General features: G+C 31.5%; 1 protein-coding gene and 1 long non-coding RNA gene across 5 annotated transcripts in view; one reads left to right on the forward strand and one right to left on the reverse strand.

Moving 5' to 3' along the window:
* The first annotated feature begins 4,689 nt into the window (after positions 1-4,689).
* On the forward strand, positions 4,690-8,508 carry LOC143226096 (uncharacterized). Its single transcript, XR_013014290.1, has 2 exons — positions 4,690-5,506; positions 5,797-8,508. It is a non-coding gene; the product is annotated as an uncharacterized LOC143226096 (long non-coding RNA).
* Positions 7,502-27,994, reverse strand: part of Ser (protein serrate) — a 115,658-nt gene continuing 95,165 nt past the window's right edge. For all 4 annotated transcript variants that reach the window (XM_076456601.1, XM_076456600.1, XM_076456599.1 and 1 more), the window contains exons 12-21: positions 24,913-25,026; positions 22,013-22,126; positions 21,120-21,233; positions 19,436-19,558; positions 17,200-17,427; positions 16,537-16,649; positions 14,959-15,231; positions 13,575-13,706; positions 12,876-13,032; positions 7,502-11,126 (exon numbers count right to left, since the gene is read on the reverse strand). In XM_076456601.1, coding sequence (XP_076312716.1) covers positions 10,654-11,126; positions 12,876-13,032; positions 13,575-13,706; positions 14,959-15,231; positions 16,537-16,649; positions 17,200-17,427; positions 19,436-19,558; positions 21,120-21,233; positions 22,013-22,126; positions 24,913-25,026 — 1,841 coding nt within the window. In that variant the 3' untranslated portion in view covers positions 7,502-10,653. The remainder of the gene's footprint in view (positions 11,127-12,875; positions 13,033-13,574; positions 13,707-14,958; positions 15,232-16,536; positions 16,650-17,199; positions 17,428-19,435; positions 19,559-21,119; positions 21,234-22,012; positions 22,127-24,912; positions 25,027-27,994) is intronic.

The following is a 27,994-nucleotide window of genomic DNA, read 5'->3' on the forward strand; positions in this document are numbered from 1 at the left end:
TCGGGTCACTATATCTGGCAGATATGAAATTCCTCGAGAAGACAACCCCAAAAGCTCGTATAGCATTCAATGATGGACATTTTGTTGTAAAATGAAATAAATAACGTTTCAACCAAATTCCCGTTCACCTTCAACCGAGTGGATGACCAAAATGTGTAAGATGCAGAATGTGATGGTAGGCATTGCACGAAACGACCAAGCTAAGAATAAGTTTTATCTCACATGGTCAGAACAATGTTATATTTCTAAAGAAAATAGAGCCCCCTTTACTCTGCAGGACGATCAAGAAGAAATTCCCTTCATTCAATCAATCTACTACCTCGGATGAATCACGATGTTGATGATTTGAAGAAACTTGTTGCTCAACTTACAAAATTTAATGTATTCAGAATACTTCAGTTTTGAATAAATATGATGAAGAAACATTGATTGACATAAAGTGTAGTGACACATCCTCGAGGGCCCAGCATGGCCAAGCGTGTTAAGGCGTGCGACTCGTAATCTGAGGGTCGCGAGTTCGCATCTTCGTCGCGTCAAATATGCTCGCCCTCCCAGCCGTGGGGTCGTTATAATGTTCGGTCAATCTCACTATTCGTTGGTAAAAGAGTAGCCCAAGAGTTGGCGGTGGGTGGTGATGACTAGCTGCCTTCCCTCTAGTCTTACACTACTAAATTAGGGATGGCTAGCACAGATAGCCCTCGAGTAGCTTTGTGCAAAATTCCAAAAACAAAACAAAACAGACACATCCTCGATATTACTGGCAACATGAAATGCACCTACAGAAATTATGATTGATCTCTTGATGACTGTAGACCAAAGAAAGTATTAAATCATGCCAACATGAAGCTACAAGTAATTGAAAGAAAATAAGATTTTATGACATAATGAAGAAAAAGCAGTCTAATACATTTGGTAATTTGCACAAGGCAACTGCTTCTATGAAGCAAAATATTGTAAAACTCAAAGCTGACAGAAAGTTATTAGCGTGATTGCTCGATGCTGTTATAGTTGGTAGACTAGTGTATATGTAGAACATTCTGAAACATGATCTGTCGCTGGTTTCGCTGTCTCTGGCAAACACTGGGGAGAAATGAACTCGACACCAAAGAAAAAGTTAATTATTGTCTTAATGATTGATATTATTGTACCCTTAGTGTGTTGATTGTTTGCCATGGACTTATTCAGTCTCTTGGAAAGCCTCGTGAATGTTTGTTATTTGAGAACTACACTGAAGTATTCATGATAATTCTGACAAGTTATTTGAATGAGTACAGAATTCTACTGGATATGGCGTTCGTTAATTTCATTCCAAATTTATACAATAACCAGTAAGTCATTATTTAAACTTTGTGACCTTGAAAATGGTTCTTAATTTCAAAATCAAAGGTTCTATCTGTTCTAAAAAATGTTTTATTATTGATTGCTATTAACAGAAAAAGCCAATCAAATGTAAATTTGTCAAGTTTGGCTTACTACTATCTTCTAAATTCGTTCTAGTAAAGATGTCCCTCAATGGAACAGCGATAAATCTTCGGATTTACAATGCTAAAATAAGGGATTAGATTCCTCTTGGCGGACCACATCAAATAGCCTGATGTAACATTGCTATAAGAAAACACACGCTCCAAAAAGATCTGGAGTAAAACCTTCTAATGCCTGTATTCAATTCTGGGAGTTATTTGATCTGTCTTTCATTCAATGCACCTGCCTTCCATCATACTGTAACAATCCACAGAATCCAAAAAAATTGTTAAATACTTTTCAAATAAACCATTAAATGACCTAACGACATTATAGTTCTTGGTGGTAGTGAGATCACGAGGAGAAATTAATTAGTAACTTTGTTGTTAATTGTTATTAAGTCAATTTGGCAGTCTCATCTAGCCGTGTGATTTGTTTGCAACAACGATAAAAATATCCAAGTGATGAGTTTTATAGTATTTCAAAGTTTATAGTGCATACTGGAGGGATTTGAATATTTTCATAAAAAAGTTAGAAGAAAAATAAACATTTACACTCCAGATAATTATAAAATAACTGTTTTAACCAACATTTCACCATTGTGATTTCAGAATTAGTTCATAAAACAGTTTTAATTTTTCTGAATTTCGTGCAAAGCTACACGAAGGTTATCTGTAATAGCCGTCTCTAATTTAGCAGTGAAAAACTAAATGGAAGGCAGTTAGTCATCACCACCTACCGCCAACTCTTGGAATGCTCGTTCACCAACAAATAGTGGGACTGACCATCACATTATAACGTTCCAACAGCTTAATCTTAGATTGCGAGTCAAGCGTCTAGCTGTGATGGGTCCTGTAAAAAGGTAATTTTATCTTAGTGTGTACTTACATGTTGTTAAGGGTATTATTTTGTATTCGATGATAAGGCCCGGCATGGCCAAGTGTGTTAAGGCATTCGCCTCATAATCGAAGGGTCGCGGGTTCGAATCCCAGTCGCACCAAACATGCTCGCCTCTTTCAGCCGTGGGGGCGTTATAACGTGACCGTCAATCCCACTATTCGTTGGTAAAGGAGTAGCCTCAGAGTTGGCGATGGGTGGTGATGACTGGCTGCCTTACACTGCTAAATTATGGACGGCTAGCGCAGATAGCCCTCGAGTATCTTTGCGCGAAATTCAAAATAACATTAATTTAATATTAGATGTTAAAGGGTTTTATTTTAGTACTATTTTATTGTCCAACAAACATATTCAGTCTATATTTTATAAAACGTAAAATTCAGTCAAAGTATTACATTCAAGTTAGAATCATTTGTTTGTTTGTTTTTGAATTTCGCACAAAGCTACTCGAGGGCTATTTGTGCTACCCGTCCCTAATTTAGCAGTGTAAGACTAGAGGGAAGGCAGCTAGTCATCACCACCCACCGCCAACTCTTGTACCAACGAATAGTGGGATTGACCGTCACATTATAACGCCCCCACGGCTGGGAGGGCGGGCATGTTTGGTGCGACGCGGGCGCGAACCCGCGACCCTCGGATTACGAGTCGCACGCCTTACGTGCTAGGCCATGCCAGGCCCAAGTTAGAATCAAATTTCCTATTTGGTGTTGTTTCGTTAAATAGATTGTAATACTTACACAAAAATCAGTTTAGTTTACGATATCAAGGTTCTTTCAAGAACTCATTGCAAAGATATTGCTAATACATTTTAACAATAAGGAAGGTTTCAGAGAAGATGTGATAATTATTCTAACATTTGATTTGTACATCTTGAATAATGCACTAAGTTCAAGGAATATACCATTTCGGGGTTGCAGTTTATACTTTTTTAGTAATTGCTCTCGTTGATTCAAGATAACTTTAAAAAGTTTATTACGTTCTTTTTAATTTTATTGTGAGGCCATAGGATTATACTTCAGCTGTTGGTAATAAGGTTTGAATAACGGAGCTTAAATTTTATCTTCATAGTTAGTTATCTCCATAATAACTGTAACTTCACCTTTGTGAGAGAAAAAAACAATTTATTTTTTTCAAAGCATTTGTTTTGTATTTTGTGATATTTGATTTTGGTTTGTGTTGTTCTTATAATATTTTTTTATTTTAATGATTTGTTCTGCAACTCTAGTGTTGTCGTGAAGTTGGTTAGTTAGTAGTATTTTTTATCTTCCAGATATTATGTTTTAAAGTAGGGACACTATCACACGTATAGGAGTAAATTTTTATCCCTTGTCTAAACAGAAAATTTTAAACTAAATAGTTAATGATGGAGAGGTTTATAACTTATTTTAGAGTTTATTTGTGCTAACACAGTTTGTTAACATATACCGTTCAATAAGTTGTTAAGATTATGTTTTATTTTTAAACAAGTCTTTCAGTAGGTTATCTAGAAATGTTTGTTAAAGTAGGAAAACAAAAATGATTGCAGTTTGGTCCTTACACGGCTAATTTTCTCTCAACAATTAGGCCTTACAACAACACATTTAACATGGCAAACAAATTTCAATTCAATTTTTTTTTCAATAAAATCTTTTCTGTAAATTATGTCTGGAACCACTTTGGAATAATTCTTCAAATATCAAAATGAAACATAATTTTGCTGTGGTTTCTAGAAAAACAGCATTCTAGTTTCAGAAAAGATTTTAAAACTGGGAAGTATCTAGCCTATACAGGTTTCCAATGCTTTGTTTGTTTGTTTGGGAATTTCGCACAAAGCTACTCGAGGGCTATCTGTGCTAGCCGTCCCTAATTTAGCAGTGTAAGACTAGAGGGAAGGCAGCTAGTCATCACCACCCACCGCCAACTCTTGGGCTACTCTTTACCAACGAATAGTGGGATTGACCGTCACATTATAACGCCCCCACGGCTGGGAGGGCGGGCATGTTTGGTGCGACGCGGGCGCGAACCCGCGACCCTCGGATTACGAGTCGCACGCCTTACGTGCTAGGCCATGCCAGGCCCAAGTTAGAATCAAATTTCCTATTTGGTGTTGTTTCGTTAAATAGATTGTAATACTTACACAAAAATCAGTTTAGTTTACGATATCAAGGTTCTTTCAAGAACTCATTGCAAAGATATTGCTAATACATTTTAACAATAAGGAAGGTTTCAGAGAAGATGTGATAATTATTCTAACATTTGATTTGTACATCTTGAATAATGCACTAAGTTCAAGGAATATACCATTTCGGGGTTGCAGTTTATACTTTTTTAGTAATTGCTCTCGTTGATTCAAGATAACTTTAAAAAGTTTATTACGTTCTTTTTAATTTTATTGTGAGGCCATAGGATTATACTTCAGCTGTTGGTAATAAGGTTTGAATAACGGAGCTTAAATTTTATCTTCATAGTTAGTTATCTCCATAATAACTGTAACTTCACCTTTGTGAGAGAAAAAAACAATTTATTTTTTTCAAAGCATTTGTTTTGTATTTTGTGATATTTGATTTTGGTTTGTGTTGTTCTTATAATATTTTTTTATTTTAATGATTTGTTCTGCAACTCTAGTGTTGTCGTGAAGTTGGTTAGTTAGTAGTATTTTTTATCTTCCAGATATTATGTTTTAAAGTAGGGACACTATCACACGTATAGGAGTAAATTTTTATCCCTTGTCTAAACAGAAAATTTTAAACTAAATAGTTAATGATGGAGAGGTTTATAACTTATTTTAGAGTTTATTTGTGCTAACACAGTTTGTTAACATATACCGTTCAATAAGTTGTTAAGATTATGTTTTATTTTTAAACAAGTCTTTCAGTAGGTTATCTAGAAATGTTTGTTAAAGTAGGAAAACAAAAATGATTGCAGTTTGGTCCTTACACGGCTAATTTTCTCTCAACAATTAGGCCTTACAACAACACATTTAACATGGCAAACAAATTTCAATTCAATTTTTTTTTCAATAAAATCTTTTCTGTAAATTATGTCTGGAACCACTTTGGAATAATTCTTCAAATATCAAAATGAAACATAATTTTGCTGTGGTTTCTAGAAAAACAGCATTCTAGTTTCAGAAAAGATTTTAAAACTGGGAAGTATCTAGCCTATACAGGTTTCCAATGCTTTGTTTGTTTGTTTGGGAATTTCGCACAAAGCTACTCGAGGGCTATCTGTGCTAGCCGTCCCTAATTTAGCAGTGTAAGACTAGAGGGAAGGCAGCTAGTCATCACCACCCACCGCCAACTCTTGGGCTACTCTTTACCAACGAATAGTGGGATTGACCGTCACATTATACACCCCCACGGCTGGGAGGGCGAGCATGTTTAGCGCGACGCGGGCGCGAACCCGCGACCCTCGGATTACGAGTCACACGCCTTACGCGCTAGGCCATGCCGGGCCTAGGTTTCCAATGCAAGTTTAAAAGTCATATTTTAATTGTAGTAACACTGAATATAACTTTTTAAAGTGATCTTAAATCATCAAGATATACTACCAAACATGCTTTCAGTTATATGAACTGTATTCATTAGTAGAGAGAGGGCCATTATGACTCCAAAATCAACTGTTATTTTATCAAGAGTAGCCATAAAGTGTTGGTTGTGATCACTGGGTGTACCCTTACTCTGTTCAACACTTCTACATTTGTCACAACTATGTTTGAACCTAAGGGGCCCCGACCTGTCACTTTAGCTTATTTATCACATAATGGTCCCATTTAGGTTCAAAATACTATTACTAACAACAACTACTTGTGACCTTATAAATATACAACATTAATTTTAAGAACCTTGGATAAACTTTAGTTTAAAATGAATGTTTATGTTTTGATGTTTATAATAGGACATGTAACTTGAAATAAGTGTAAGTATCATTCTTTTTAAAGATTTGTGAGCTCTTAAAATATTTTTTTATTATAAATAATGATTCATAATTGCTTTTACCCTCATATATGGAATCTAACCTACATAAAAGCCAATGTGTACCATATAATGCTTGATTTCTCCAAATAGGAGGAGCCATAAAATGCAAAATATATTTAACCAGATAGAAGAGTTTGATTACTGTCTGCATATTACAAATTTAGTGTCAGGGGTGCAAAATGGCTGTGTGAGGAAGGGGTGTCATGAATCTTTATAAGTGTAGTAAGTGTTAGGATTAATAATCCTAAAGCCAAGCGTATTAGTCCCCTGTTGGGTTAGCGGTAAGTCTTAGAATTTACAACGCTAAAATCAGGGGTCTGATTTCCCTCAGTAGACAAAGCAGATAGACTGATGTGGTTTTGCTGTAAGAAACACACATGACAAGCGCATTACAGTTATCATGAAATGTAAAAGAAATTATTGAATTTTAAATCGTTTCTGAATTAAACTGTTTACTGTTATATTATCAGTTTTTAATTAGAAAAAAACAGCAAATCGTTTTAATCAACGAACATTAACAAAAAATTTTCAAGTTTTGTTGTCTCTATGTTTTATTTTATACTTTCAGTACAAAGATTAACAACAATATTAAATTACACTTTTGTGCTAAACAATATAACAAACTCCGTAATTGGAACGTAGTGTTACCTAAACGAGGTGACTTTTCTATATATCAGAAATTGTTAATTTAATTGGATTTTTACCAATAATTATCCAATGAATACACTATGAACTCATTTCATAAATGATCTTAATTTCGATTAGGTAACAAAGGAGTTTACTGATGTTTTAATGCCTTTACTGTACTTTTCTCTCTCCTTGTTAGCAAGGCTTGACCTCCTAAAATGTAATTATTTCAGCCACTCATGAAATGTGAGGTTAGAGTATATTAATGGGTGGGGGTTGTAGTACCTGTCCCGTAATTTTTGATGGGCTATATGCTATGTGCATAAGTTACAGAAATATATTTTATAAGTACAAATTGAAAAAAAAAAATCTAACATTTCCAACAATTAAATAATTAGCAAGTTAAGGCCAACAACATCGTAAGTGATGGTTTCAGTACAGGCAGTAAACGTTAAGAGTGTATTTGTTAATTGATAACTTCTAATCTTTACAATTTTGTACAGGTAGTAGCATACAGTAAAGTTGTATTGTAAAAACAATTTCTTATTGTGACTCAGTAATCTTCACACTTCCATTTTATTTTCTGAATTTATTATACACAAATTTAGTTGCAATTACACAGCATTATCACTTAATGTAAATCTTCACTGTGCTAAGATACGCACTAAGACACAGAAAAGTTCAAATTTTACAAGAAGCTTTACCTATAGCTAAATTATTTGTTTTATACACTTTTACAAAAACACTTTTAAATTTACAATAGTTCTAAGCCCTAGTACCAAAATAATTGACTTTGACATGATTAAAAATAATTAGTAGCATAATGTTGCATTAACATGTTTTTCATCCAATATTTTTTGTACACACTTTTCGCTCTTGTAGATAACAACTTTTTACACCTGAATGTAAAATTATTTGTTTCTAAAACACAAAATATACTCTGCTTGTTAAAAGTCAAGCAAAAACTTTTCTTAGCATTTAGTAAGATTTTAAACCTTAAGAACTTTTACAAATAACGTATATTTTCTTGCTTTCAATTAATATATACTTAGCACTTTGTAGTTGGAAAAAAAAAAGTTTCATTTCAGTTTCTTATTAGATGATGTTTAACAAGACTTCAGGTTTCAACTGAAATTTTTTAAAACAAAGTGTACAAAAGAGTAATGTTAATATTAAAGTTTTGAGCACTAATTCAGAGATCTGCAAAGTAATTTAATGTTATTTTTAGTCAGAACATCATTTCTAATGAAATTTATGTTAAAATAAGACAAGAGCCAAAACAAAACTAAATTAAAACTATTAATATATGAGCCATAATAAAATTTATAGCCTTTTCTTAACAACAGAATTTCCATAAAGTGTCATAAGTCCATAAAATAAAATAACTAATTTAAAACCTGTGTCTCAAAACATGTTAGATTATTGGTATATTTTTCATCATAAATTTTCAATAACAGTGGAAAAAGCACCAGATATTAAAATATACAATATACTAACATTACAATTTTTATTTCATTATCAAAACATTTTATTAAATTTGTATATTTATAATAAAAGTACTGTTACAGAATCGTAGTTGTAATGAGAGATACTTGGACCTTGGACGTGCATCTACTTTATTACTTCATTTATGACTTCCATTCTGATACCTAATTTATTCACAGAAAAATACAAATCTACCACAACTTTCATCTAAGCATGATTAATCTTAAAGAATGATATAAAACAAGTATGTCTCACCTTAATATGTCTACAGAGATTTATAACCATAAAACATAGATGAATACTTCAGTAAAAATAAGGGTAATCATTTTACTTCTGTATCTCAAATATTCTCTAGAACAAAGCTGACACCTTTGATTATAATGGAAACATTCCGCTGAAACACAAAGAACATACTGATACTAAAAATAAGAGATTCAAATAATAATGAAACACATCTCCAGGTCATTTTTGGAACATTTTACTCAAACCTAATCAACCTAGTCTATATGCAGCAAAATGTTAGAGTAAATAAATAAATAAAAAATCAATAGATATCAGAAACACGTGTCTACTAGTTTCATCTAGAATTTATGGCTAATGAGAAAATATTGTTAATACACTGACAAATTACATTAATTTATCATTTATATTAAGTGAAAAAAAATTTAACAGTTGTAAAAATTACAAACAATATTAGGTTAAAGATAAAAAAAACAATCTGAGTGGTTTTTGTGGTTTTAGACACATTTGTACACTATGACAGAAAGTGAGAACATGTATAATACTTGATAGAAAGAATACAACAAAAACCATAAAATAAAAACAGGTTTTACACCTTTTGGCCCAAGTATAAATTATACTACCACTTTATCAGCTAAACCAGACCTATCACATTACATTTCCTATCAAAATTTACGTTGTTTTTTTTTTTTAGAAAAATAATTATAATTCAGGAATGGAAACTTTGAGCAAATTTTGTAAAAATACTTTTTTTGGAAATTTTCGTTTTCTACGTACCTTATTTCCAAGTAAATACATTTTGAGGTATCGTCACTGATACCATCAGCAGAAATTATTAAAATAAACTGGATCAAGATAATTAAAATATGTAACAATTATGTGGTTAAATGTGTGTGAAATTAAAAAAAATAATAATAATGGAAAAAAAAAAGTTGTGTGTTTAGCAAATGGAAAATTACTTTCCCACATATTCTGTATCATATCATTCTCAGTAAAGCAGAAAATAGAGGAGTCAAAAATAAAAGTAAAAACATTTGTTCAATTCTTTATTTATAACTAACATACGTAAGTTGAAAGCTGGATGAATTTGCTGTAATGTTACCGAAGCATGCTTGTTTAAGTACATAAAACACTTCACAACCTTTGACCTTTTCTACTGAAATCAAATATCCAATTCTGCAGTAAATATTACAAGTAAAAGCAACAAATAAAACACAACATAACCTGTGTTAATGTTCTGAACATTCCCACTATGGTACCTATATAAATACTGCCCTTTTTCATAACTTAATTCAACAAATATACAAGAAAAAATACCTGGTATTTACATATATACACACTTGAACCTCTACAGTCTTAACGTCTGTGCTTTCCTCTTTTGGATGCCTCAAACAATGTTTTAAGCATTAAAACAATTTCTTTTTTTCTAATTTAAGCATATATATAAGCTCATAAATCTCTACAACACTCTCTGCTAATGGTATTCTTCTTCTGTAAGTTGCAACAGTTTCTGTTGTTGCTTAGACTTAGATGACAATGACTTTACTATGCAACAGTGTGCACCATGAATAGAAGATAGATGAAGGAAATGGTTGTGAATTGTTTGGAATGACTGGCTACTTCTGTAATACAGCTACATAGAGATGTTCAAACTTACATGTGCACTCATGCAAGGCTTTATGAAATTGTAGGACTACTGTGAAACACCTTTTGTGGTGCTGAATATAAAATGTCAGTTTTTATTCTTACTTCAGTCATGTTCTTAACTTAATATCTCCTAATATTGTCTGAAGAGTTGGTCCATAATCACTAAAGTAGAACACAGCATTGAGATCTTTTGTCAATCAGGAGTATATTCCAGAAATAAATTATTTTCAAACATCACATAATGACTGGTTATATTAAAGACACACATTGGAGACATCATCATCTCCGTGGCATGCAGCAATAGTTAACAAGATCATGGGGTTTAAAACCCTAATAATTTCTATACTATGACTTCTTTTCCAGATGGCCTTCTTTGATGAGATTTAAGATTGTTGTCTTTCTCCAAAGCTTTTTCTGTAAGATTTGTGGGAGTGATGTTTTTTTGTGATTCTACAGACTGAGCTTTGTATATTTTTTGAGGAATGTGGGAGGAGTCATTAATGTTGTCTACTTGTGTCATCTCTGTGGAATCGCTCAGATTTGGCAAACTCAGCTTTTCCTTCAAATCATTACTTGTATGAAGAGGATTGTGATACCGTCTCAGATTTTCTTCATTCTGATTATTTGACTTTTCTTCTTCTTCAAACTGCTCTAATTTACTGCTGATTGAGTGACGCAGTGGCTGACGATGGTGAACCAAGGATCCTTTTCTCCGATTATGATGACGATAATACCAGAGTCCAACCCCAATGAAACAAGCTAGCAGCAGTAAAGCTAAGAGGGATACAAGCACTGGGACCAAGTAGCCAGGTCCTATAGTGAGAGAGAATAAACCAACACTCTCAGCAACTCTGTGAACTTTGTCTCAACCAAAATTCTACAGAGTAATGTAGTAATGCAGTACTTCTACTTAATGTATTATATTCTGTTTTAAAAAAAAAGATCTAAACTGTTATAAATAAAGCACAACTGAAATAGTTTTACATTATCTCTTTCAATGTTACCTTTATTGATAAACAATTCTACTTGTTCATTCTCAGATGCACAGTAGGAAAACAAATAGAGACATTTTTTAATATTTCATTACGTATCCAAAACTGGTAAACAAGGGGAAGTTTGAAATGGAATACCCTTTCTCATGGTTGTGAAACATTCTCAACTAGCAGTACTCAAGAAGAGGACACATAAGCATGAGTGGGAGCAGAAAATTTTGGTATTACTGAAAATTTCAGAGCATTTACAAACAAGTTTTTCCCCCCAACTTTACCAACATGTTGAATATCCTGTGCCCATGACAATGAAAAATTTAATGTGACTGATTGATTATTAATGAATAACAAAAACCATATTATTATTTCTGATCACTAAAGTGAAAATTGTTAATTATGTTACAATGAAATATGAAAAAAAAACAAAAAAAACACTTAAGACTAAACAGAAAGAGGCTGGATAACAGAAGTCATATTTCATATAACTTACATTTTAACGTTTTTAGAACAAAATATTTAACTTTTCTGGAAAACTATTTTTCAGGTGTGAATTGGAAAAAACAAAACAAAAAACACACCATAACTAGAAGATCATACAACCTAAATAAATGACTTATTTATAAGCCTTGTTCTCATCCAGTAGTTTATTATTGTCCCTCATGACTACTGTGTTACCTTTGCAAAAAAAATTACATGGGATATTATGAAATTGGAATTTTAAACTGGAACATCTTATGCACATGCCAATTTAACTCAGATCACAGATCCTTAAGGTACAGTTAAAGATATTCTTAATTTTCAACTACTGATAAAAATAAGGGTAGCCAGCAAGTAGAATATGCCACTACAGGGGTTTTGTTTGGCTCTCTGAACCAAATAATGAGATTAGCTGTCACTTTTGTAATGCACCCACAGCTAAAGATATAAAGTATGTGTCAAAAACATAACATCTCAAAACCATGGATATTTTGATTCACATTTCACAATGCTAACCATTATGCTGTGCCTAACCATATGCAATTATATCAGTTACTTTAAATATGTCCACACTCAACATAAAGCTTTTATAATAAAATTTATTATATTGAAACATGCAAGACTTCTTGAAAAAATTCCATCTTTCTAGAAAATTGTAGTTAAACTATGTTGTATTTCAATTAATTAAATATTTAATTCTAAATTAAACATTTGAAAGTTGCTGTTGAAACAATAAATTTCATGGTAAACAGGTAACTAGACAACATTTTAATCCAGATAAACATACATGAAAGTAGATTAAAAAACACTTTAATTGTATATTTCAGAAACAACTTTAAACTAATAAGATCTTCTTTTATAATTATTTTTTAAATAAAGTGATTTTTCATAGAGGAATTAAAAACTAGGCTTTGTTTTAAGAAGGTTTATGGGTTTATTATCAGGCCAACTAGTGTCAATGATGAAACAATTTCATAAATATATCAGAAAACAAACAAGACCTATAAATAGCTTTAGAAAATGACAGCAAAAATAAATTTTTAATTTTTTTAATACAAAATATTACCATTTAAATACTTTTTATATTTTTTCTTACCATGAGTGGAAGCAAGAAGAGAGGTCTTCACTTTTACTTCTATCACAGCACCTAAAGACGTACTGTTAGATCGTTTATGGCCTATTCTGTCTGCCAGCCATTTTGCTATGTTACTAACATATTTATAGGTTTCAAAGGAAGGATCTCCATTACTTGACTGATAAAAAGAAAAAAAATTACAAAATACTTACAATTCATTCAAATTTTAATGAATAAAAGAAGTTGCATTTACAATAAAAAAGTGATTAAAATATGGGTTCCATATTAATGTGAATACTGAGCTTACACTTTTATGATTTAAAATGTTTTCATATTTCAATACATCAAATTATTGGTTAAATCTTATACTTTTAATTAAGCTTTGCTGATTTTGGAATGTTGATGTATTTCTCTATAAAAAATAACAGCAAAAGAGTCAGTGACTGATCCATGGAAAGTAATAAAAGCAACATCACATCTCACACTGAATCAAATTTTAAGAATATTAAACTATATAAAAAAGAAACATTTTAAACCAAACTTAAAGTAAGTTCACTAGATTACTTTTACATATTTTTTCCCTTCTGATTTTGAGTAACTTACATTAAACTCCAAAATCTACTTACAAAGTAGTAACTGATGGTTTTTTTACATTCCAAATATGGAATTTTTTTGCTTTCTAATTCATTTCTCTGCCTATTGTTGTAAAATGTTTCTTACCACTGTCACTTCTATGCTATCTGGTACACCTTGTACTTGATCACAAAGAATAAAAACTGTATAAACTGGTGTATGGTTCAGCTGCTTGGGTAACCTTCGTATCTGCATACACAAACCTTCGACTGTCAGTCCCTGTAATAAGAAAAAATATGCAATCAGTCCCAAGTGAATCATTAAAACATTAATATAGGTTTAAGATTGATACACATTTGTGAAAGAAGATAATACATTTTAAAGATGTATTCCACATGTAATTAGTTTTTAGATAAGAATATGAAAAAACTTCTGCCTATAAAGAATAAATTTGTTTGTTATCATCTTAAGTTTTTTACATTATTCAAGAATACAGAACTGTATTATTATGTATCATAATAATATGTCACAAAAACAAACACAAAAATTCTTACCTAAAGGCATGTTTATAGGCTCAAAAACTTTAATTTCTATATATTAAAAGTAAATTAAAAATTCAAATTATAACTTAAAAGCTTTGGTTCAAAAAAATGAATGATTACAAAATTAACAATCAAACATGTCATGAGTTTTATTTGGCAGGCAGGTTTGGTGGGGGAAAAACACATATATTTAAACACAAACATTAATTAATATGTGACCATTGCCAGATAAAAGCACATCCTTAAACCTTGGTTCAACAAATGTTCTGTATATTCTGTTCGATCTTTACATTTTTCCAACATATACAAAAATTCACTTATTTCTAATTTTCAAATCACAGTCAAGGAGTTGTTTTTGTCAAGCAACAGCTTTCCAAGCCACCTTCCACAGATGCACAGACTGAAAGAAAGTTAGACCTAGTACCAGTCAATCAGCTTCTGGAACCCAAAATGGGTCAAGTAGCAAAGATCAAATTAGAAACAACAAAACTAATTTATAACTTAAAATGACGACAAACTGGGGAGTCAATTGAGTCATGTGTGTCAACTGTGACAGTGTGCCTACGCATTAGTCAGTCCCTAGCTATGCACTTGCAATATGTCAGAATACTAAAAATATATTCTGCTGATGGTCTGTCCAAAGTCTGGTCAAACTGGAATATGGGTATCTTCAACCAATAATCTCTTTTTCATTTTCTGATAAACATCTATACATATCCTTCAAAAGTACACTCACTCTTACAAGTCATTTTACAAAGATAGTAAAATTAAAATCTAATGTGAAAACTTTATTGTTAGTATGTTAAGGGTTACTTTTGTTAAGCCTGATGTTTGAGTGTAAAATTGTGCATTACAAGTTGGAAAATACACAGTTACTTAAAATATCACAAATCAAACACTTTCTATAAAAAAGGACTTTCACATTTATTACAACCAATATTTATATCGTTTTGTATTAAAATGATATGAAAGAAACATTTAAACTTTACCTGTAGTATTTTACTCCGATTGAACACTAAAGTAACAGTAGCACAGTTGTTTCCCAGCTCTGCTGAATTTGGTTTACATTTTGTGTTTGGAATCAGTCCAGCCATGGAGCTCTTGGTAGCATTTTCCTTGGACACACAAATTCCTATTGAAGGGCAAGGAGGAATAAAACAGGTACTGTGGAAATTAGGGGCACACTCCTGTCCATGAGGACAATGAATCTTTTCCCCTGTTGAGTTTGGGTCAGCCAAGCAATTAGGGAAGCCACACCAAAACTAAAATGACCAATGACAATAGTTAGACCACTGTTAAACTAAAAAATATGGCAAAAGTAGTACCTATAGTATGTTACTTAGATTTTCACTTGCTCCATAAGACTGTTCACATACAAAATATATCAACATGTTAAAACAACAATTATAAATTAAGTCTCTCTTTCACACTAGTTTTTGTTTTGTACTAAAACATTTTCCAATCCTCATGTTAAAAGCAAATATTTAATTTTACATGAATTTATTATTTGAAGATGTAGGTTGCAGATTCATCTTCTTAATCAAAATAATAATAACACATTGTACACGACAGTGATAGCTTCCATAAAGTAAATTTGTATCTTAACAAATAATTAAATTAACTTACCTAATTGGCTAATGTTTGAATCTGCACAACGAGTCACCAACACATGGTAATAATGATATTAACATGTTGGAAAGAGTCTCTAAACATGTTTCTAGAATTACACTTGGTTTAAGAAATTTGAGCTTTGAACAGAACTAGACCAAAATAAAAGTTTAAATTTTGGATTTGTTTTCAATTTCTGGAAAAATTAGAGATGACTCAATTTAGAATGTTTTCAAATTATAATGGGTTTGGACAATCAGACTGAGAGTGGAAATACATACTTGGGAAACCCATAAATATAATTATTCTGTAGAGTTGTATGTTGTTACATAGACATATTGGCATGTAGGGGGTACATTAACTCTGATTTTGTGCTTTTTGTTTGTTGTTTTGTTACGAGTATTGGTAACATTGAAGAATTTTGAGTATTTGTTCTTTCTTTACACTGTTAAAAAAATTACATGTTAGAGCTAGGTTGGGAGTTACTTTTTTAGTTTCTTATAACTGTTTTGGTGTCATATGTAACTTAATTTCCCTGGTAAGGGTCAAAGGTTATCTGGAGGGGTCACCTATTTTAATCATTCACACTACTATACAGTACTTTTGCCTGCCAGTCAGTCAATTAAAACTAAAATGATGTCCAATAGGGGATGTTCAGTATTGAAATTTGTACAGTTGGGCATCAGTAAAACATGTGCATGTCATGAATCATGAGAAGTATTATATGCTCTGTAAGCTACAACACAGCATGATATACAAACTTCCAAAGCAAGAAATAAAAATATTTGTTATTTGTAATTTTGGTTTTAGTTATTCTTGAAATAGAACAGTTTTGGGAATCCTGTGGAAGTACATCTAGTATTCATATTTGTATTTTAAAACTTTATGTCAATAAAAAAAAAAGTTTTATATTGTAAAAAGAGCCCTATTTGAAGAAAGAAAAGGGACAGTGAGCATACCTTGGTGCAAGTGACTTCAGTGTCATGACAGAGACATGTGTTACAATCTTCATCCCATGTGGTGCCATGATTGTAGATGAATCCATTCCATTCACACTGTCTCTTTCCTACTTCTGTTAGAAGAAATGAACATCTATATTACCTCTGTCTACCTAAATTAATAACTTTCTGAATTGTCAAAATATTGTGCAATAAAAATATGAGGCAAAAGACTTACAGCTATTGTTTGGTATCTACTTTTATTAATACTTACTTTGTCCACTAACAACTTTCATGGTAATGATTGTTTTTAAATGAACTTGTCATCCTCCTTGGAGAATGTTCTTATGAATGGAGGATTACATTAAGTTGCTAAGACTTATTCTAAATAACTATAATAGCAAAATTAAATTAAAAAACAACAAAACTCCAAGCAGCCACTTCTCTCACTTTTCTCTAAGTTTTATATTGAATTTTTTTTTCTAAGTATGCAGACACAGAACAGGTGTATGTCTATTGTACAAAATTGTATATGCATTTCTAATTTTACTGCATACATTTTTTATGGTTTTAAGAAAAATAACTTAACTGGAATTATGTTTTACTCCTGGCAATACAAAGATTAGAAAATTCTGGGTTATTACAGTCTAATCAATTTTAAGGAACAACTCTACTACTGTTTACCTATGTTACAAAGTCTTCCTGTCTGGCCAGGTGGACAGATACACTGAAAGTCAGCAATACCATCTCTGCAAGTGCTTCCTTCCGCACAAGGAGAGGAAGCACAATCATCAATGTTAATACGACAGTCTGGTCCAGCAAAACCTTTAGCACATTCGCACCGAAACCAGTTTATGCCATCCACACATCTTCCATTATTGTAGCAAGGGTTGGGGTTGCAATCATCAATATCTGACAAAAACAAATGACATGGTTACAGTCACACCTGGAAGAGATACATATATATAAAAACTTCACTAAAATGCTCAAATGGTTCTATTAACAAATGTGGGAAAGCTGCAGTACACACTTTAAATAAAAGAATTTTTCTTTCCAATATCTGCCAGGCTTACATTTTAAATAAATTAATCTTAGATCCAAGGCAACTAGTATTAAAACTTTTATGAAAATAAAGTAGAGAACAAAGGTTAATTTGTTAACCTGTAGATAACCTACGAAGGTTGAAACGTTGTTCTCTACTTTATTTTAATAAAAGTTTTAATACTCATACCAGTCATCCTGAAATACACTTTTACTTCAAGTGGGTTTCTCATCATCATGAATAATCTTAGATCCCTAACAAGTACTTGAAAATTAAGATTTCTTCAACAGGTTTATGTTTTGCACTCGAGCATTATTACCAATAACCCAGTTTGTAAATTAAATTTTTTTTGTGCATTTTGGGCAAAGCTTATGGAAGACACTTCAACATTTAGATGTTATAATAAATGTGCAAAGAAAATTTCTTTGGGTGTAAATTTGTCTGTTGTAACATTGGATATTCTTACATGTGTGTGTGGAGCCAGAGATATAAATATATACGACTGGATATTTTAACAATTCAAACTTTATATGAGACCTTTCATTAATAATGTTGAGTGTTCTTATGTTTTTTGATATAGAAAACAGATGGTGTTAAGTTTTTGTAATGGCCTGGCATGGCCAGATGGGATAAGGCATTCGACTGGTAATCTGAGGGTCGTGGGTACAAATTACTGTTGCACCGAACATGCTCACCCTTTCAACCGTGGGGGCATTATAATGTACGGTCAATCCTACTATTCATTGGTAAAAGAGTAGCCCAAGAGTTAGAGGTGGATGGTGATGACTAGTTGCCTTCCCTCTAGTCTTACATTGCTAAATTAGGAAAGGCTAGTGCAGGTAGGCCTTGAGTAGCTTTGTGCAAAATTCAAAACCAAAACCAAAGTTTTTGTATTTTTTTTAAATGTTGTATTATGTTTGTCATATAGAGGGAGCAAAATATTAAATTATAAATGCTGTACAAGATAGTTATGAAATACATAGTTTTATTTCAAGATTGAGAGTGAACCACTCAATGTGTTAGCTGTTGCAATTATTTTATACACATAAATGTACTTATTTTACATTAATTAACATCATTTATAACATAGAACTACAGAAGGTTACAATAATATACACCTACTCACATTAATGGAAACATTAAAACAGAAAATAAAACTTAAAAAGTATTTTTATTATCATTATATAAACTGTATATTGAATTGTTTTCACCAGATTTTAAAAAATCCACCAATCAGAGAACTACACTACTATAATAATATTATTGTTTAAGCTTTCGTATTTAAATTTATATACCTGTGTCTGTACTTTGTTACAATAAACTTTCAAATAAACATTTATTCTTATTGTGCTAGACACTAGATATGACACTTTGTATATTATGGAAACAAAATATTTGTACAATTTATAAAATTCCATTAATCTGCATATTCACTGGTACAATTCATTGTTAATTTATTTCATTAGACGATATGGAAATTTATTTTCACAAAAATTTAAGTGCTGCTAATTTTAAGGAACCTGCTTTAGACAGACCTTTAGAAAAGTGAAATTGTATAGAGCAGAACAGTGATGCGAGTACTTACGGCGGCCATTTTCGGTGAGACACACAAAAATTATTCAACGAAGTAAAGTGGTGTAATTATTTAAACAATATGATACTAAATTTGACCTAGATCCAGGCAATCACCTAACTGCAATCCATTATATAAAGCTACTTATTTGACTAAAACGGGAGATCTTTTTACAACTGGGCTTGTTTCACAGTGGAAGAGCGTTAATAGCTCGAGAATGTCTGAAAAAATACTTCTACTTGTAATGAAACAACTCCATTAACAAAAAAACTACAAATATATTCTTATATTAAAAGAATACTTACTATTTTGACATAATATACCTTCATAACCTTCTTTGCATACACAGGAAAACCCTGATCCCATGCTTACACTTATACAGGTTCCACCATTTTGGCATGGACTGGAGAGACAACTGGGATTATTAGCTGCAGTTATAAAACAGTATTTCATTTAGGTAAATTCATACAGTACATGAAAACATAATTTACTTTAAAAAAAAAAAAAGAATTACTGTGAATATACAAGTTCTTAGGTATTGAAAGATATCAAATATAATGTAAACGGGAAAACAATGTAATTAGAATACCCAAAACTAAGGCACCATAACTTGTGTAAGTTTGGTTTGTTTTGAATTTCGCGTAACTTGTGTAAGTATCGATGATCTTTGTAATAATTATTACAATTATAATTAATACTATGTATAAAAATACTGAATACAACATGAAATATTTCAACAGGGAAAGTTATTAAATATGTTAACAGATGGCGCTCTACGAAAAAGACTCGTATTTTTTTCGGTACACCTAAAAGTATTTGATAAGAAGCGAGATAGGTCATCAAAAGTCTGCACGAATTTCTGAATTACGTCCTACCTGTCTCACGGATGTACATCCACTTAACTAACTAATGCCAACATAGCTTACCGCCCTATTTCAGAGTTTTATAAATGAAATAAAATGTGAAAAAAACAACACACCTAACAACAACAAATATTTATTGTTTACTGAAACCAGTCTTGGAATTCACGGATCATATCTTAATAAATATTATAATTTCAGTCATCATAAATGACTTACAAGTTTCAAATTCAACAAAAGTCTAACTTACTCAGTGAATCTTATTTACACGGAAGATACAGATAAGAGTAATTTCTTGCAAATTTTAAGGCATGAAAAAGTTTTGCTCTCATTTGAGTTTACAAACTTAAATAATTCCCTCAGTTTTTTGAAACACGTCAACAACATAGAAAATTCACTTTTTTATCGTGATTACAGCAAAAGAACGGGGCTAAACTTCTTCATAAGCTCGTTTTAGACATAAAACGTTTGTACTCAAAACACAGAAAAACAGTTTACTATTTAACACTACGGTGTAGTTAAACTTAAATAGTTATCATGGCACTTAAGTAATTCGATTATTAAGCACAGATCTACAAGCTTAAAAGGTGCATTTTCATTGTTTTCAAAGTAATAACTTCATTTGTTCAGAACTATCAGAAACATAAATTAGGGTTTTACAAAACAATATGAATGATTTTGCTGTAATTTATTGAAAGCGTATAAACAAATGCATACACGACGTGACAAACGTTGCCAGACTTTTTTTTTTCTTACACTGAATGTGATTCAATTTTATATCTCTCTCATATGCAATTTTATTCAAATGTAACAAAAATATTTAACGTCAAGAAATAAGAAGGATTGAATATTATTTGCCATCCCCCTAGTGGCACAACAGTATGTCTGCGGACTTACAAAGCTAGAAACCGGTTTTCGATATCCGTGGTTGGGCAGAGCACAGATAGCCCATTGTGCAGATTTGTGCTTAACTACAAATAATTAATATTCTTTACATATCGACTAACATCTGTTTACAGTGAAATCGTGTTTTATTAAAAACAAAGAAAAATAAACAATTAGCAGAGAGTAAAATGTAATATTTTATGAAACTAATATATAAAGTCTAAGTTTTTGGAAATTAACCAACCTATTTGACATGTATGGCCTTCAAATCCACGTGGGCACTGACATACAAAGTTGTCTCCGAGATCTGTACATGTTCCTCCATTGGCGCAGGGATTAACAGCACAATGACTGTGTCCTGAAAAAAAAAATCACGTATAAGGGTGAAACATTTAAAAATAGATTAGCCAGGTCACCTTACGGATGTCACTGCTGTATAATTTTACTTGACAAGACTCGTATTATATTTACATCTTTACTTGAACATAAAAAATCTAGTGAAACTTCGTCCTTAACCTTAATTAACACCAATTTTCTAAATTTTTATGCTGAAGGACGAAGAAAGAATAGTAACAAACTTTGAAAGTTACGTTCAACGGAAAGCAACAAGTTACTATAAATAAAAATTACAGAAAGTTAAGAATAAATGTATATTTAGTGAGAGAGGTGTAACATGTCACTGACCGAAAGTTAGAAAAAAACTTAAAAAAAATAAAATTTCGAATGAAATCAGCTATAGAAATATAAAAATAAATTGAAGATACCAATATCTCCATATATATATATATATATATATATATATATATGATATACGTTATCAACAAATAGTTGTGAATAAATAAGTTCTAAAGTTGTACCTAAACACTACTAAACACATTGTTTTAATAATTAACTTCAAGTTAAGCGACTAACAACAAACGAGGAACAAATAAACCTAAACATTCACATCAAACGCATAAAAATGTAGCGTGTAATAAAAACACCAAGGTGATTTTTTAAGTTTTAAATAAGAGCAATCAAAGTTCTTTACTTAAGTTTGTTAATGCATTGAAACTTACGAAAATTATATGATTTTATATTATTAATTTTGACTCAGTAAAATTATAACCATCAAAACGTTTTGAAAATTTAACTCACTAAAGTTGCACGTTTTTCCCTTCCACCCATGACGACATTCACAAATAAAGTCTGCTACTGAGTCGATGCATGTTCCATTGTTATGACAAGGATTCGGTTCACAATCGTTCTTATCTATAAGATAAAAAAAAAAAGACAAAAAGGTCGTGATAATAACCATGACGTAACAAGTAATTCTTCACGACATTAATTACACAATAAACTGAAAAATAAAAACACAGTCCACACAAAGGCAAGCGTAAAAAGAGTTATACGGAACAATATTCAAATATTTGTATCTACATACACACACAAATTAATTTGTTAAACACTGAAATAAAACAAAGGAGTTGGTGAGCACTAGTACATTAAAATGAGTAAAACTACAACAGCTAAGTAAGCTTAGGATAAATGTACATTTTTATCGAATCATACTTTAACCATAAAATCAAGCAGCCACCGAAATTTAAATATGACGAATTGAATTTTTTCCCCTATAAAAAATGGAAATCATTAGCTTCAGTGGTCCTAAAGAATAAAGTGTTCCTGCGATTTTTATGTAGCTACAACATTAATATGTTCAAAACATACGTTTCTTTGTGTTACAATGTGAAATTTAAAAATAAAAGACATTTTCGTAGGAGATTTTACTGATCTTTATAAAATATATGACAGAAAATAACTAATACATCAACGCTATTTGTACGCACTTTTATTATTATTATTATTCAGTCGAAATGAAGAAACAACAATTTGTTTAAGTTTGGACATTTGTCGTATTTAACTCATGGGCCAACTGTGAAAACATTCAGTAACAGTAATAACCAGGATTTATCACGCCACATTCGTTTCTTTTCGTTACGAAAACACTTTAGTAATATTTCTATCAATTTAGTGTTCCGTTAGAAAAACGTTTACATCATGAGGCCATGAAGATAACATCTGTTCTATGTTTACCTATTAAAAAAAAACTGACGGCGAAGAATTAAATTGCACGTCAGCTTCGTAACTATTGTAAGAGAATAAGATAAAAATTGAGGAGGTACAGAAAATGCTAAACTTTGTAACTACGTGAATTATGTGTAAATAAGAACTTATAACGTTTTTAAATACTGCGAGTCAAGTTTCATCCGTAACGTTTTCTTAGAGTTTGTCTACAAACGCAACCTACCTTTGTCTGCATATTGCATTTATACGTAATGAAATAACCTTTTTTTTTTATCCCTTTCTACCTCAGTATTAACGAACTTAGATGGCTGAAATTTTTCTGATTATGAAATTACAACAGATTTACAAAAACTACTGGTGCTCAGAATGGAATTTGAGGCTTAAGTGATAATATATCTAACTAATAAATAGGATCACACGCACGAAAAGAAGATTCTGCGTCAGACGTAGTCACGCACGACAACATTTTCCAAGTCAATGCACCTAAGTATGAACAAATATCGTCTTTGGATATGCCTCCCTTTAAAAAAAAATTGTTTCACAAACCGCTTCTGTAGTCTTAGTAATGTATCACCAGGTATAGAAGTATTGTTCAGGAACGAAATCTTGAACAGAACTATGAGATAAGAAGAATTACAAAGGATAGCCCGAGGGCTGGACTCCCTACCAGTACCATTGAAAGTTCTGTTAATCACTATAGGCTCTCTTTCTGATGAACTATTTTCCTTTTGGCTACTGCTTCTCAGTTCGTAGTTCAAGCCACCATTGGGGATTATCGCTGAATGATGATTTATGGTTCTCAAATTGACCACACTTTGTTTTCTAAGCCATCCCTTCTAAAAACATCTAAAAGCTATTTCGAAATTTGAAAAGCATACTTTGTTCCTTATTATACATGGATGATTGACTGTCAACTAGTATGACAGGGTAGTTTAGTACAGCCAATTAATGATACAGATACAACCACACAACAAATGTCTTCAGATAAATCCTTTTAAAAATTACCGTTTTTGAGACAGCTTCAATTCAAATGACAGGTATTATTTTCTTTAATACTAATAAAATCCCACCTTTGACTCGCTGCTCTTACTTCGGTGTAAAACATTCTGACTGATTACTGTAAATACAATTAAATTAATTATCCACACAATTACACTCATTCAGAATGTTCCAGCACGTACTTTTGTATTCCTGTTGTTGGAACAAGGTAACTGTTATTAAGGAGATAATTTAATAACATAACAGCATAATTTAGGTTTTGCTTTCTCTAGATTCCTCTTTTTTATGTTACCTTTATTTGTTCTACCAAATTTATCAGACCTCTTAAGTGAATAATTTATAAGGGATGATATAGTTTCTAGAGAGTATATTACATTAACCATATGTTTATTTTAAATACATAGTTATTTATTATTATTATTCAGATTCAACTACGATACTCGTCATAAAAAATATTTTAATATATGCACACACAGTGTCTAGAGGGCGCTACATAAAACAAGTCCAACGCTGAAGTACTTTCTTCAACTGCTTAATGGTTTCCTTGGAACATTAGTTACAATCGAATGAGGAACGGTTTCTTTTTTTTATAAGAAAATTTCTACGTGTACATTTATTGATTGGCTAGTCACGTTTAAATTTAACAAACTTCAGTATTCATTATCAATCACTATACGTGCAACGAAAATGAGCCACTTTATTACGACGAAATTTTAAATAATAAAACACGCAGTAAGTTATACTCCAGTAAATACTCGAGTGTTGGCGTTGAAAATGAAAATAACAAATAAACATTAATAATGTTTATACAATTTTTAACGAGAAAACAAAGTTCAAATTAAGAACTTTCTATAAATTAAAGTTGCTTTTATTCGATAGGAATATGATATTTTATGGTAATATTAAAAAAAAAATTTACAATATTCATGATAACATACAGGACAAAACTTTGTATTAATAGAAAAAATGCTTACTCGTATTACAAAAAGGTCCTTCCCAGCCTTCTTTACAAACACAGAGGAATGAGTTTATTTTGTCCACACAGGTACCACCATGTTTACAGGGGTTGGAGACACAGTCGTTTATATCTAAGCCAAAAATAAGATAGTTAAAAAACAACAGCATTTTCTTAATGATAAATTCTAAGGATATGACCCTCTGATTCTTATGCTCACTATGAATTTAGCATTTTCTACATTTAGGACACCTGTAAAGAAGCCTTAGATTCTTACAAGTGTTTCAAAATGAACAAATATAAAATATAAAAACAGTGATCGAAAAATCAAGCTTCAAATAATATATTCAAGTAATATTTAAAATACTTATAAAACACTTCACAGTTTTAAAATTTATATACATTTTATTCTTATATATGAAAATAAAACATTATTCAGAACTAAAATTCGAGTTATTTCGGATAAAGTTTTTCGCCCTAACTTCAGAAGAATGTTTTTTTACGTATTGCATTAATAAAGAGACATTTTAACAGGTTTCAGTAAAATTCGTAGTGCATTGATGAATAAATTCTTATCAATATTAACCATGATTTCTTAGGTTGTTTTACACCCTTTTTATGCGAATAGATTGTATAAGGTAATAAAAAATGTTGCCCAAGTCTGTCTAGTTAGTTCTAACAAGCGCCGCCATGATCTCAATCTTCTCAAGGTTAGCTTTTACATCCGGCAGGGGAGTGGTCGTCTCTGCATGCTAAGCCACAAAAACTGCCACTGGTCAGCTAATTAAGCAACCAAGTTCGGCTCCTTTTCTACACCGATAATTGTATTTAACCACGAAGAGCTATGGCTATTACAAGTTATAGTGCTTATGACACACAAAGTAATCTTACTATTTTATCTGTTTGGGTTTTTGTATATTAAGTTAAGCCCAGAAAAAGCGTCTTATGTTGTTCCTCTTTTTTTTTTTTTTTGCGTATAAAAATATGTGGGCGAAATGTCTAATCTGCCATAAACATAATTCTTGCTTTCTGCAGTAGAGAGTTACCTAGAGGATGTAATCCTTTGATTTCCAAGACAATATATACATGTAGAACATTACAATATAAGTAAAAAACTACTTTTAAGGACAAATAACCAGAATCATACGAATAAAAAAAAGACAGATATTCAATTTTTGGAAGATTATGTAGCAATTATGTTTAAAAGAGCAGTTTTCTTTACTTTTTAGCATCTTCTGAAATCTTATTTTTCTATCTTCCATCTTATATTAGCCAGATTTTCTTTACAACATAATTCTTTCACATCGTTTATTGGTGAAACTATAGGCCCGGCATGGCCTAGCGCGTAAGGCGTGCGACTCGTAATTGGAAGGTCGCGGGTTCGCGCCCGCGTCGCGCTAAACATGATCGCCCTCCCAGCCGTGGGGGTGTATAATGTGACGGTCAATCCCACGATTTGTTGGTAAAAGAGTATCCCAAGAGTTGGCGGTGGGTGGTGATGACTAGCTGCCTTCCCTCTAGTCTTACACTGCTAAATTAGGGACGACTAGCACAGATAGCCCTCGAGTAGCTTTGTGCGAAATTCCCAAACAAACAAAAAAGGTGAAACTATATAACTATATACTTTTCCCGTTTAACTCTATTTCTCATAGCAAACAAAATATTAATACACACACACAAGCATTTTTTTTTTTTTTACACAGTGTAGTTATTTTGGAAGAGTCAACCATTTGCAATATGGATAATATGAAATTCATTTGTGACCAGATGCGACAATTTTATAAGTCCGAATGTTTGACAGAGAAAATCAATACTGGTAACAAAAAATATAAGATACATACAAGGAAATACCAGCGTACTTCTGGAAAATAGTTTAACAGATATCTTGGTTTAGATACAAGTTTTTAATGTGGAAAGGCATACATATCTCGTTGCTGTTTAATACATTAAACCTGATGACGATTCCTGAAGTGTGTCGAAACTAGCTCCAATACAATAAAGTTTGGATTACATTGCGAACATGATCATAAACCGTACTTAATAAGTTTTATTCTAATATACTTATTATTAACGTGTTATTTTTAGCAAAAAAGTATCTAAGTTAAAAATATAAGTTAACAAATTGGCTGTAGAAATGTACATTTAAGATTTTATTCGAAAAAAGTGTTCATATTTATATTTTACTGGTACTAATAGTTGTCGTCACGTAGTATGTTTCATGTAGTTTGTACCGGTCTTTAATTTAAGCGTAATCTGAAATTTTCTCGAACAGAAACTTTTAGGAAAGCTTAAGCTATTGTATTATAGCAGTAAGCCTATAATCTTATTCAGATAGTTCAAAGCTTATAATCCATTTAAATGTTTTATTTCTTCTTCTTGTGGTGAGTTTAGATTGTTATTTATGCTATAAAATTAGACCTACAATTTCAGTCAGATAATTCTGAGCTTATATTCAAAATCTGTTTAGAATTCATATTTCTTCTTGATGTGGTGAGTTTACGTTATTTCACTGTGGTGAGGAACTATACGAGGAAGACTTGCCCCATTTCCGTTCTACTTTAAACCTGATTTTTGTTTGTACCTTACGATAACCAGATCTTCGGTTTTGTTATTGTACTGGATTCAGAAACTTTTGTCAAGTAATTACAAAATATTTTAATGATAAACTAATACAATTTAATTTTTTTCAAAGCTTGTGGATTACCTGTAAATTACACAAAAACTCGAATCAGTGAATTTTTAATTTTTTTATTATTATTTCGAATTTCTAAAGAATGGCTTTATTTTCATCGTAGATTTGTCATTCATGCAACACTGGATTTAAACGTAATAAAATGACACGTCATAACAAATGTTTTAAAACACATTTTAAACACCTTTTCCGAGTAATTTTTATCTTATAGTGTAATGTGTAATAAGCTACCGATTAAACATCAGAAACTGGTATGCACATTTTCGCATAGCTACGAAAGTGTAATAAATAATCACATGTCAATCATATCAAAAAGTGACTTATTCAAAAGCTTTAAAAAGTTATAAGCAAAAGAAATTATCTTATAAACAGTAAAACAATAGTAACAATAAATAATAAACAGCACTAA

The sequence above is a fragment of the Tachypleus tridentatus genome, chromosome 9, assembly GCF_004210375.1.
Source record: "Tachypleus tridentatus isolate NWPU-2018 chromosome 9, ASM421037v1, whole genome shotgun sequence".
In the NCBI taxonomy this organism is placed as follows: Eukaryota; Metazoa; Arthropoda; class Merostomata; order Xiphosura; family Limulidae; genus Tachypleus; species Tachypleus tridentatus.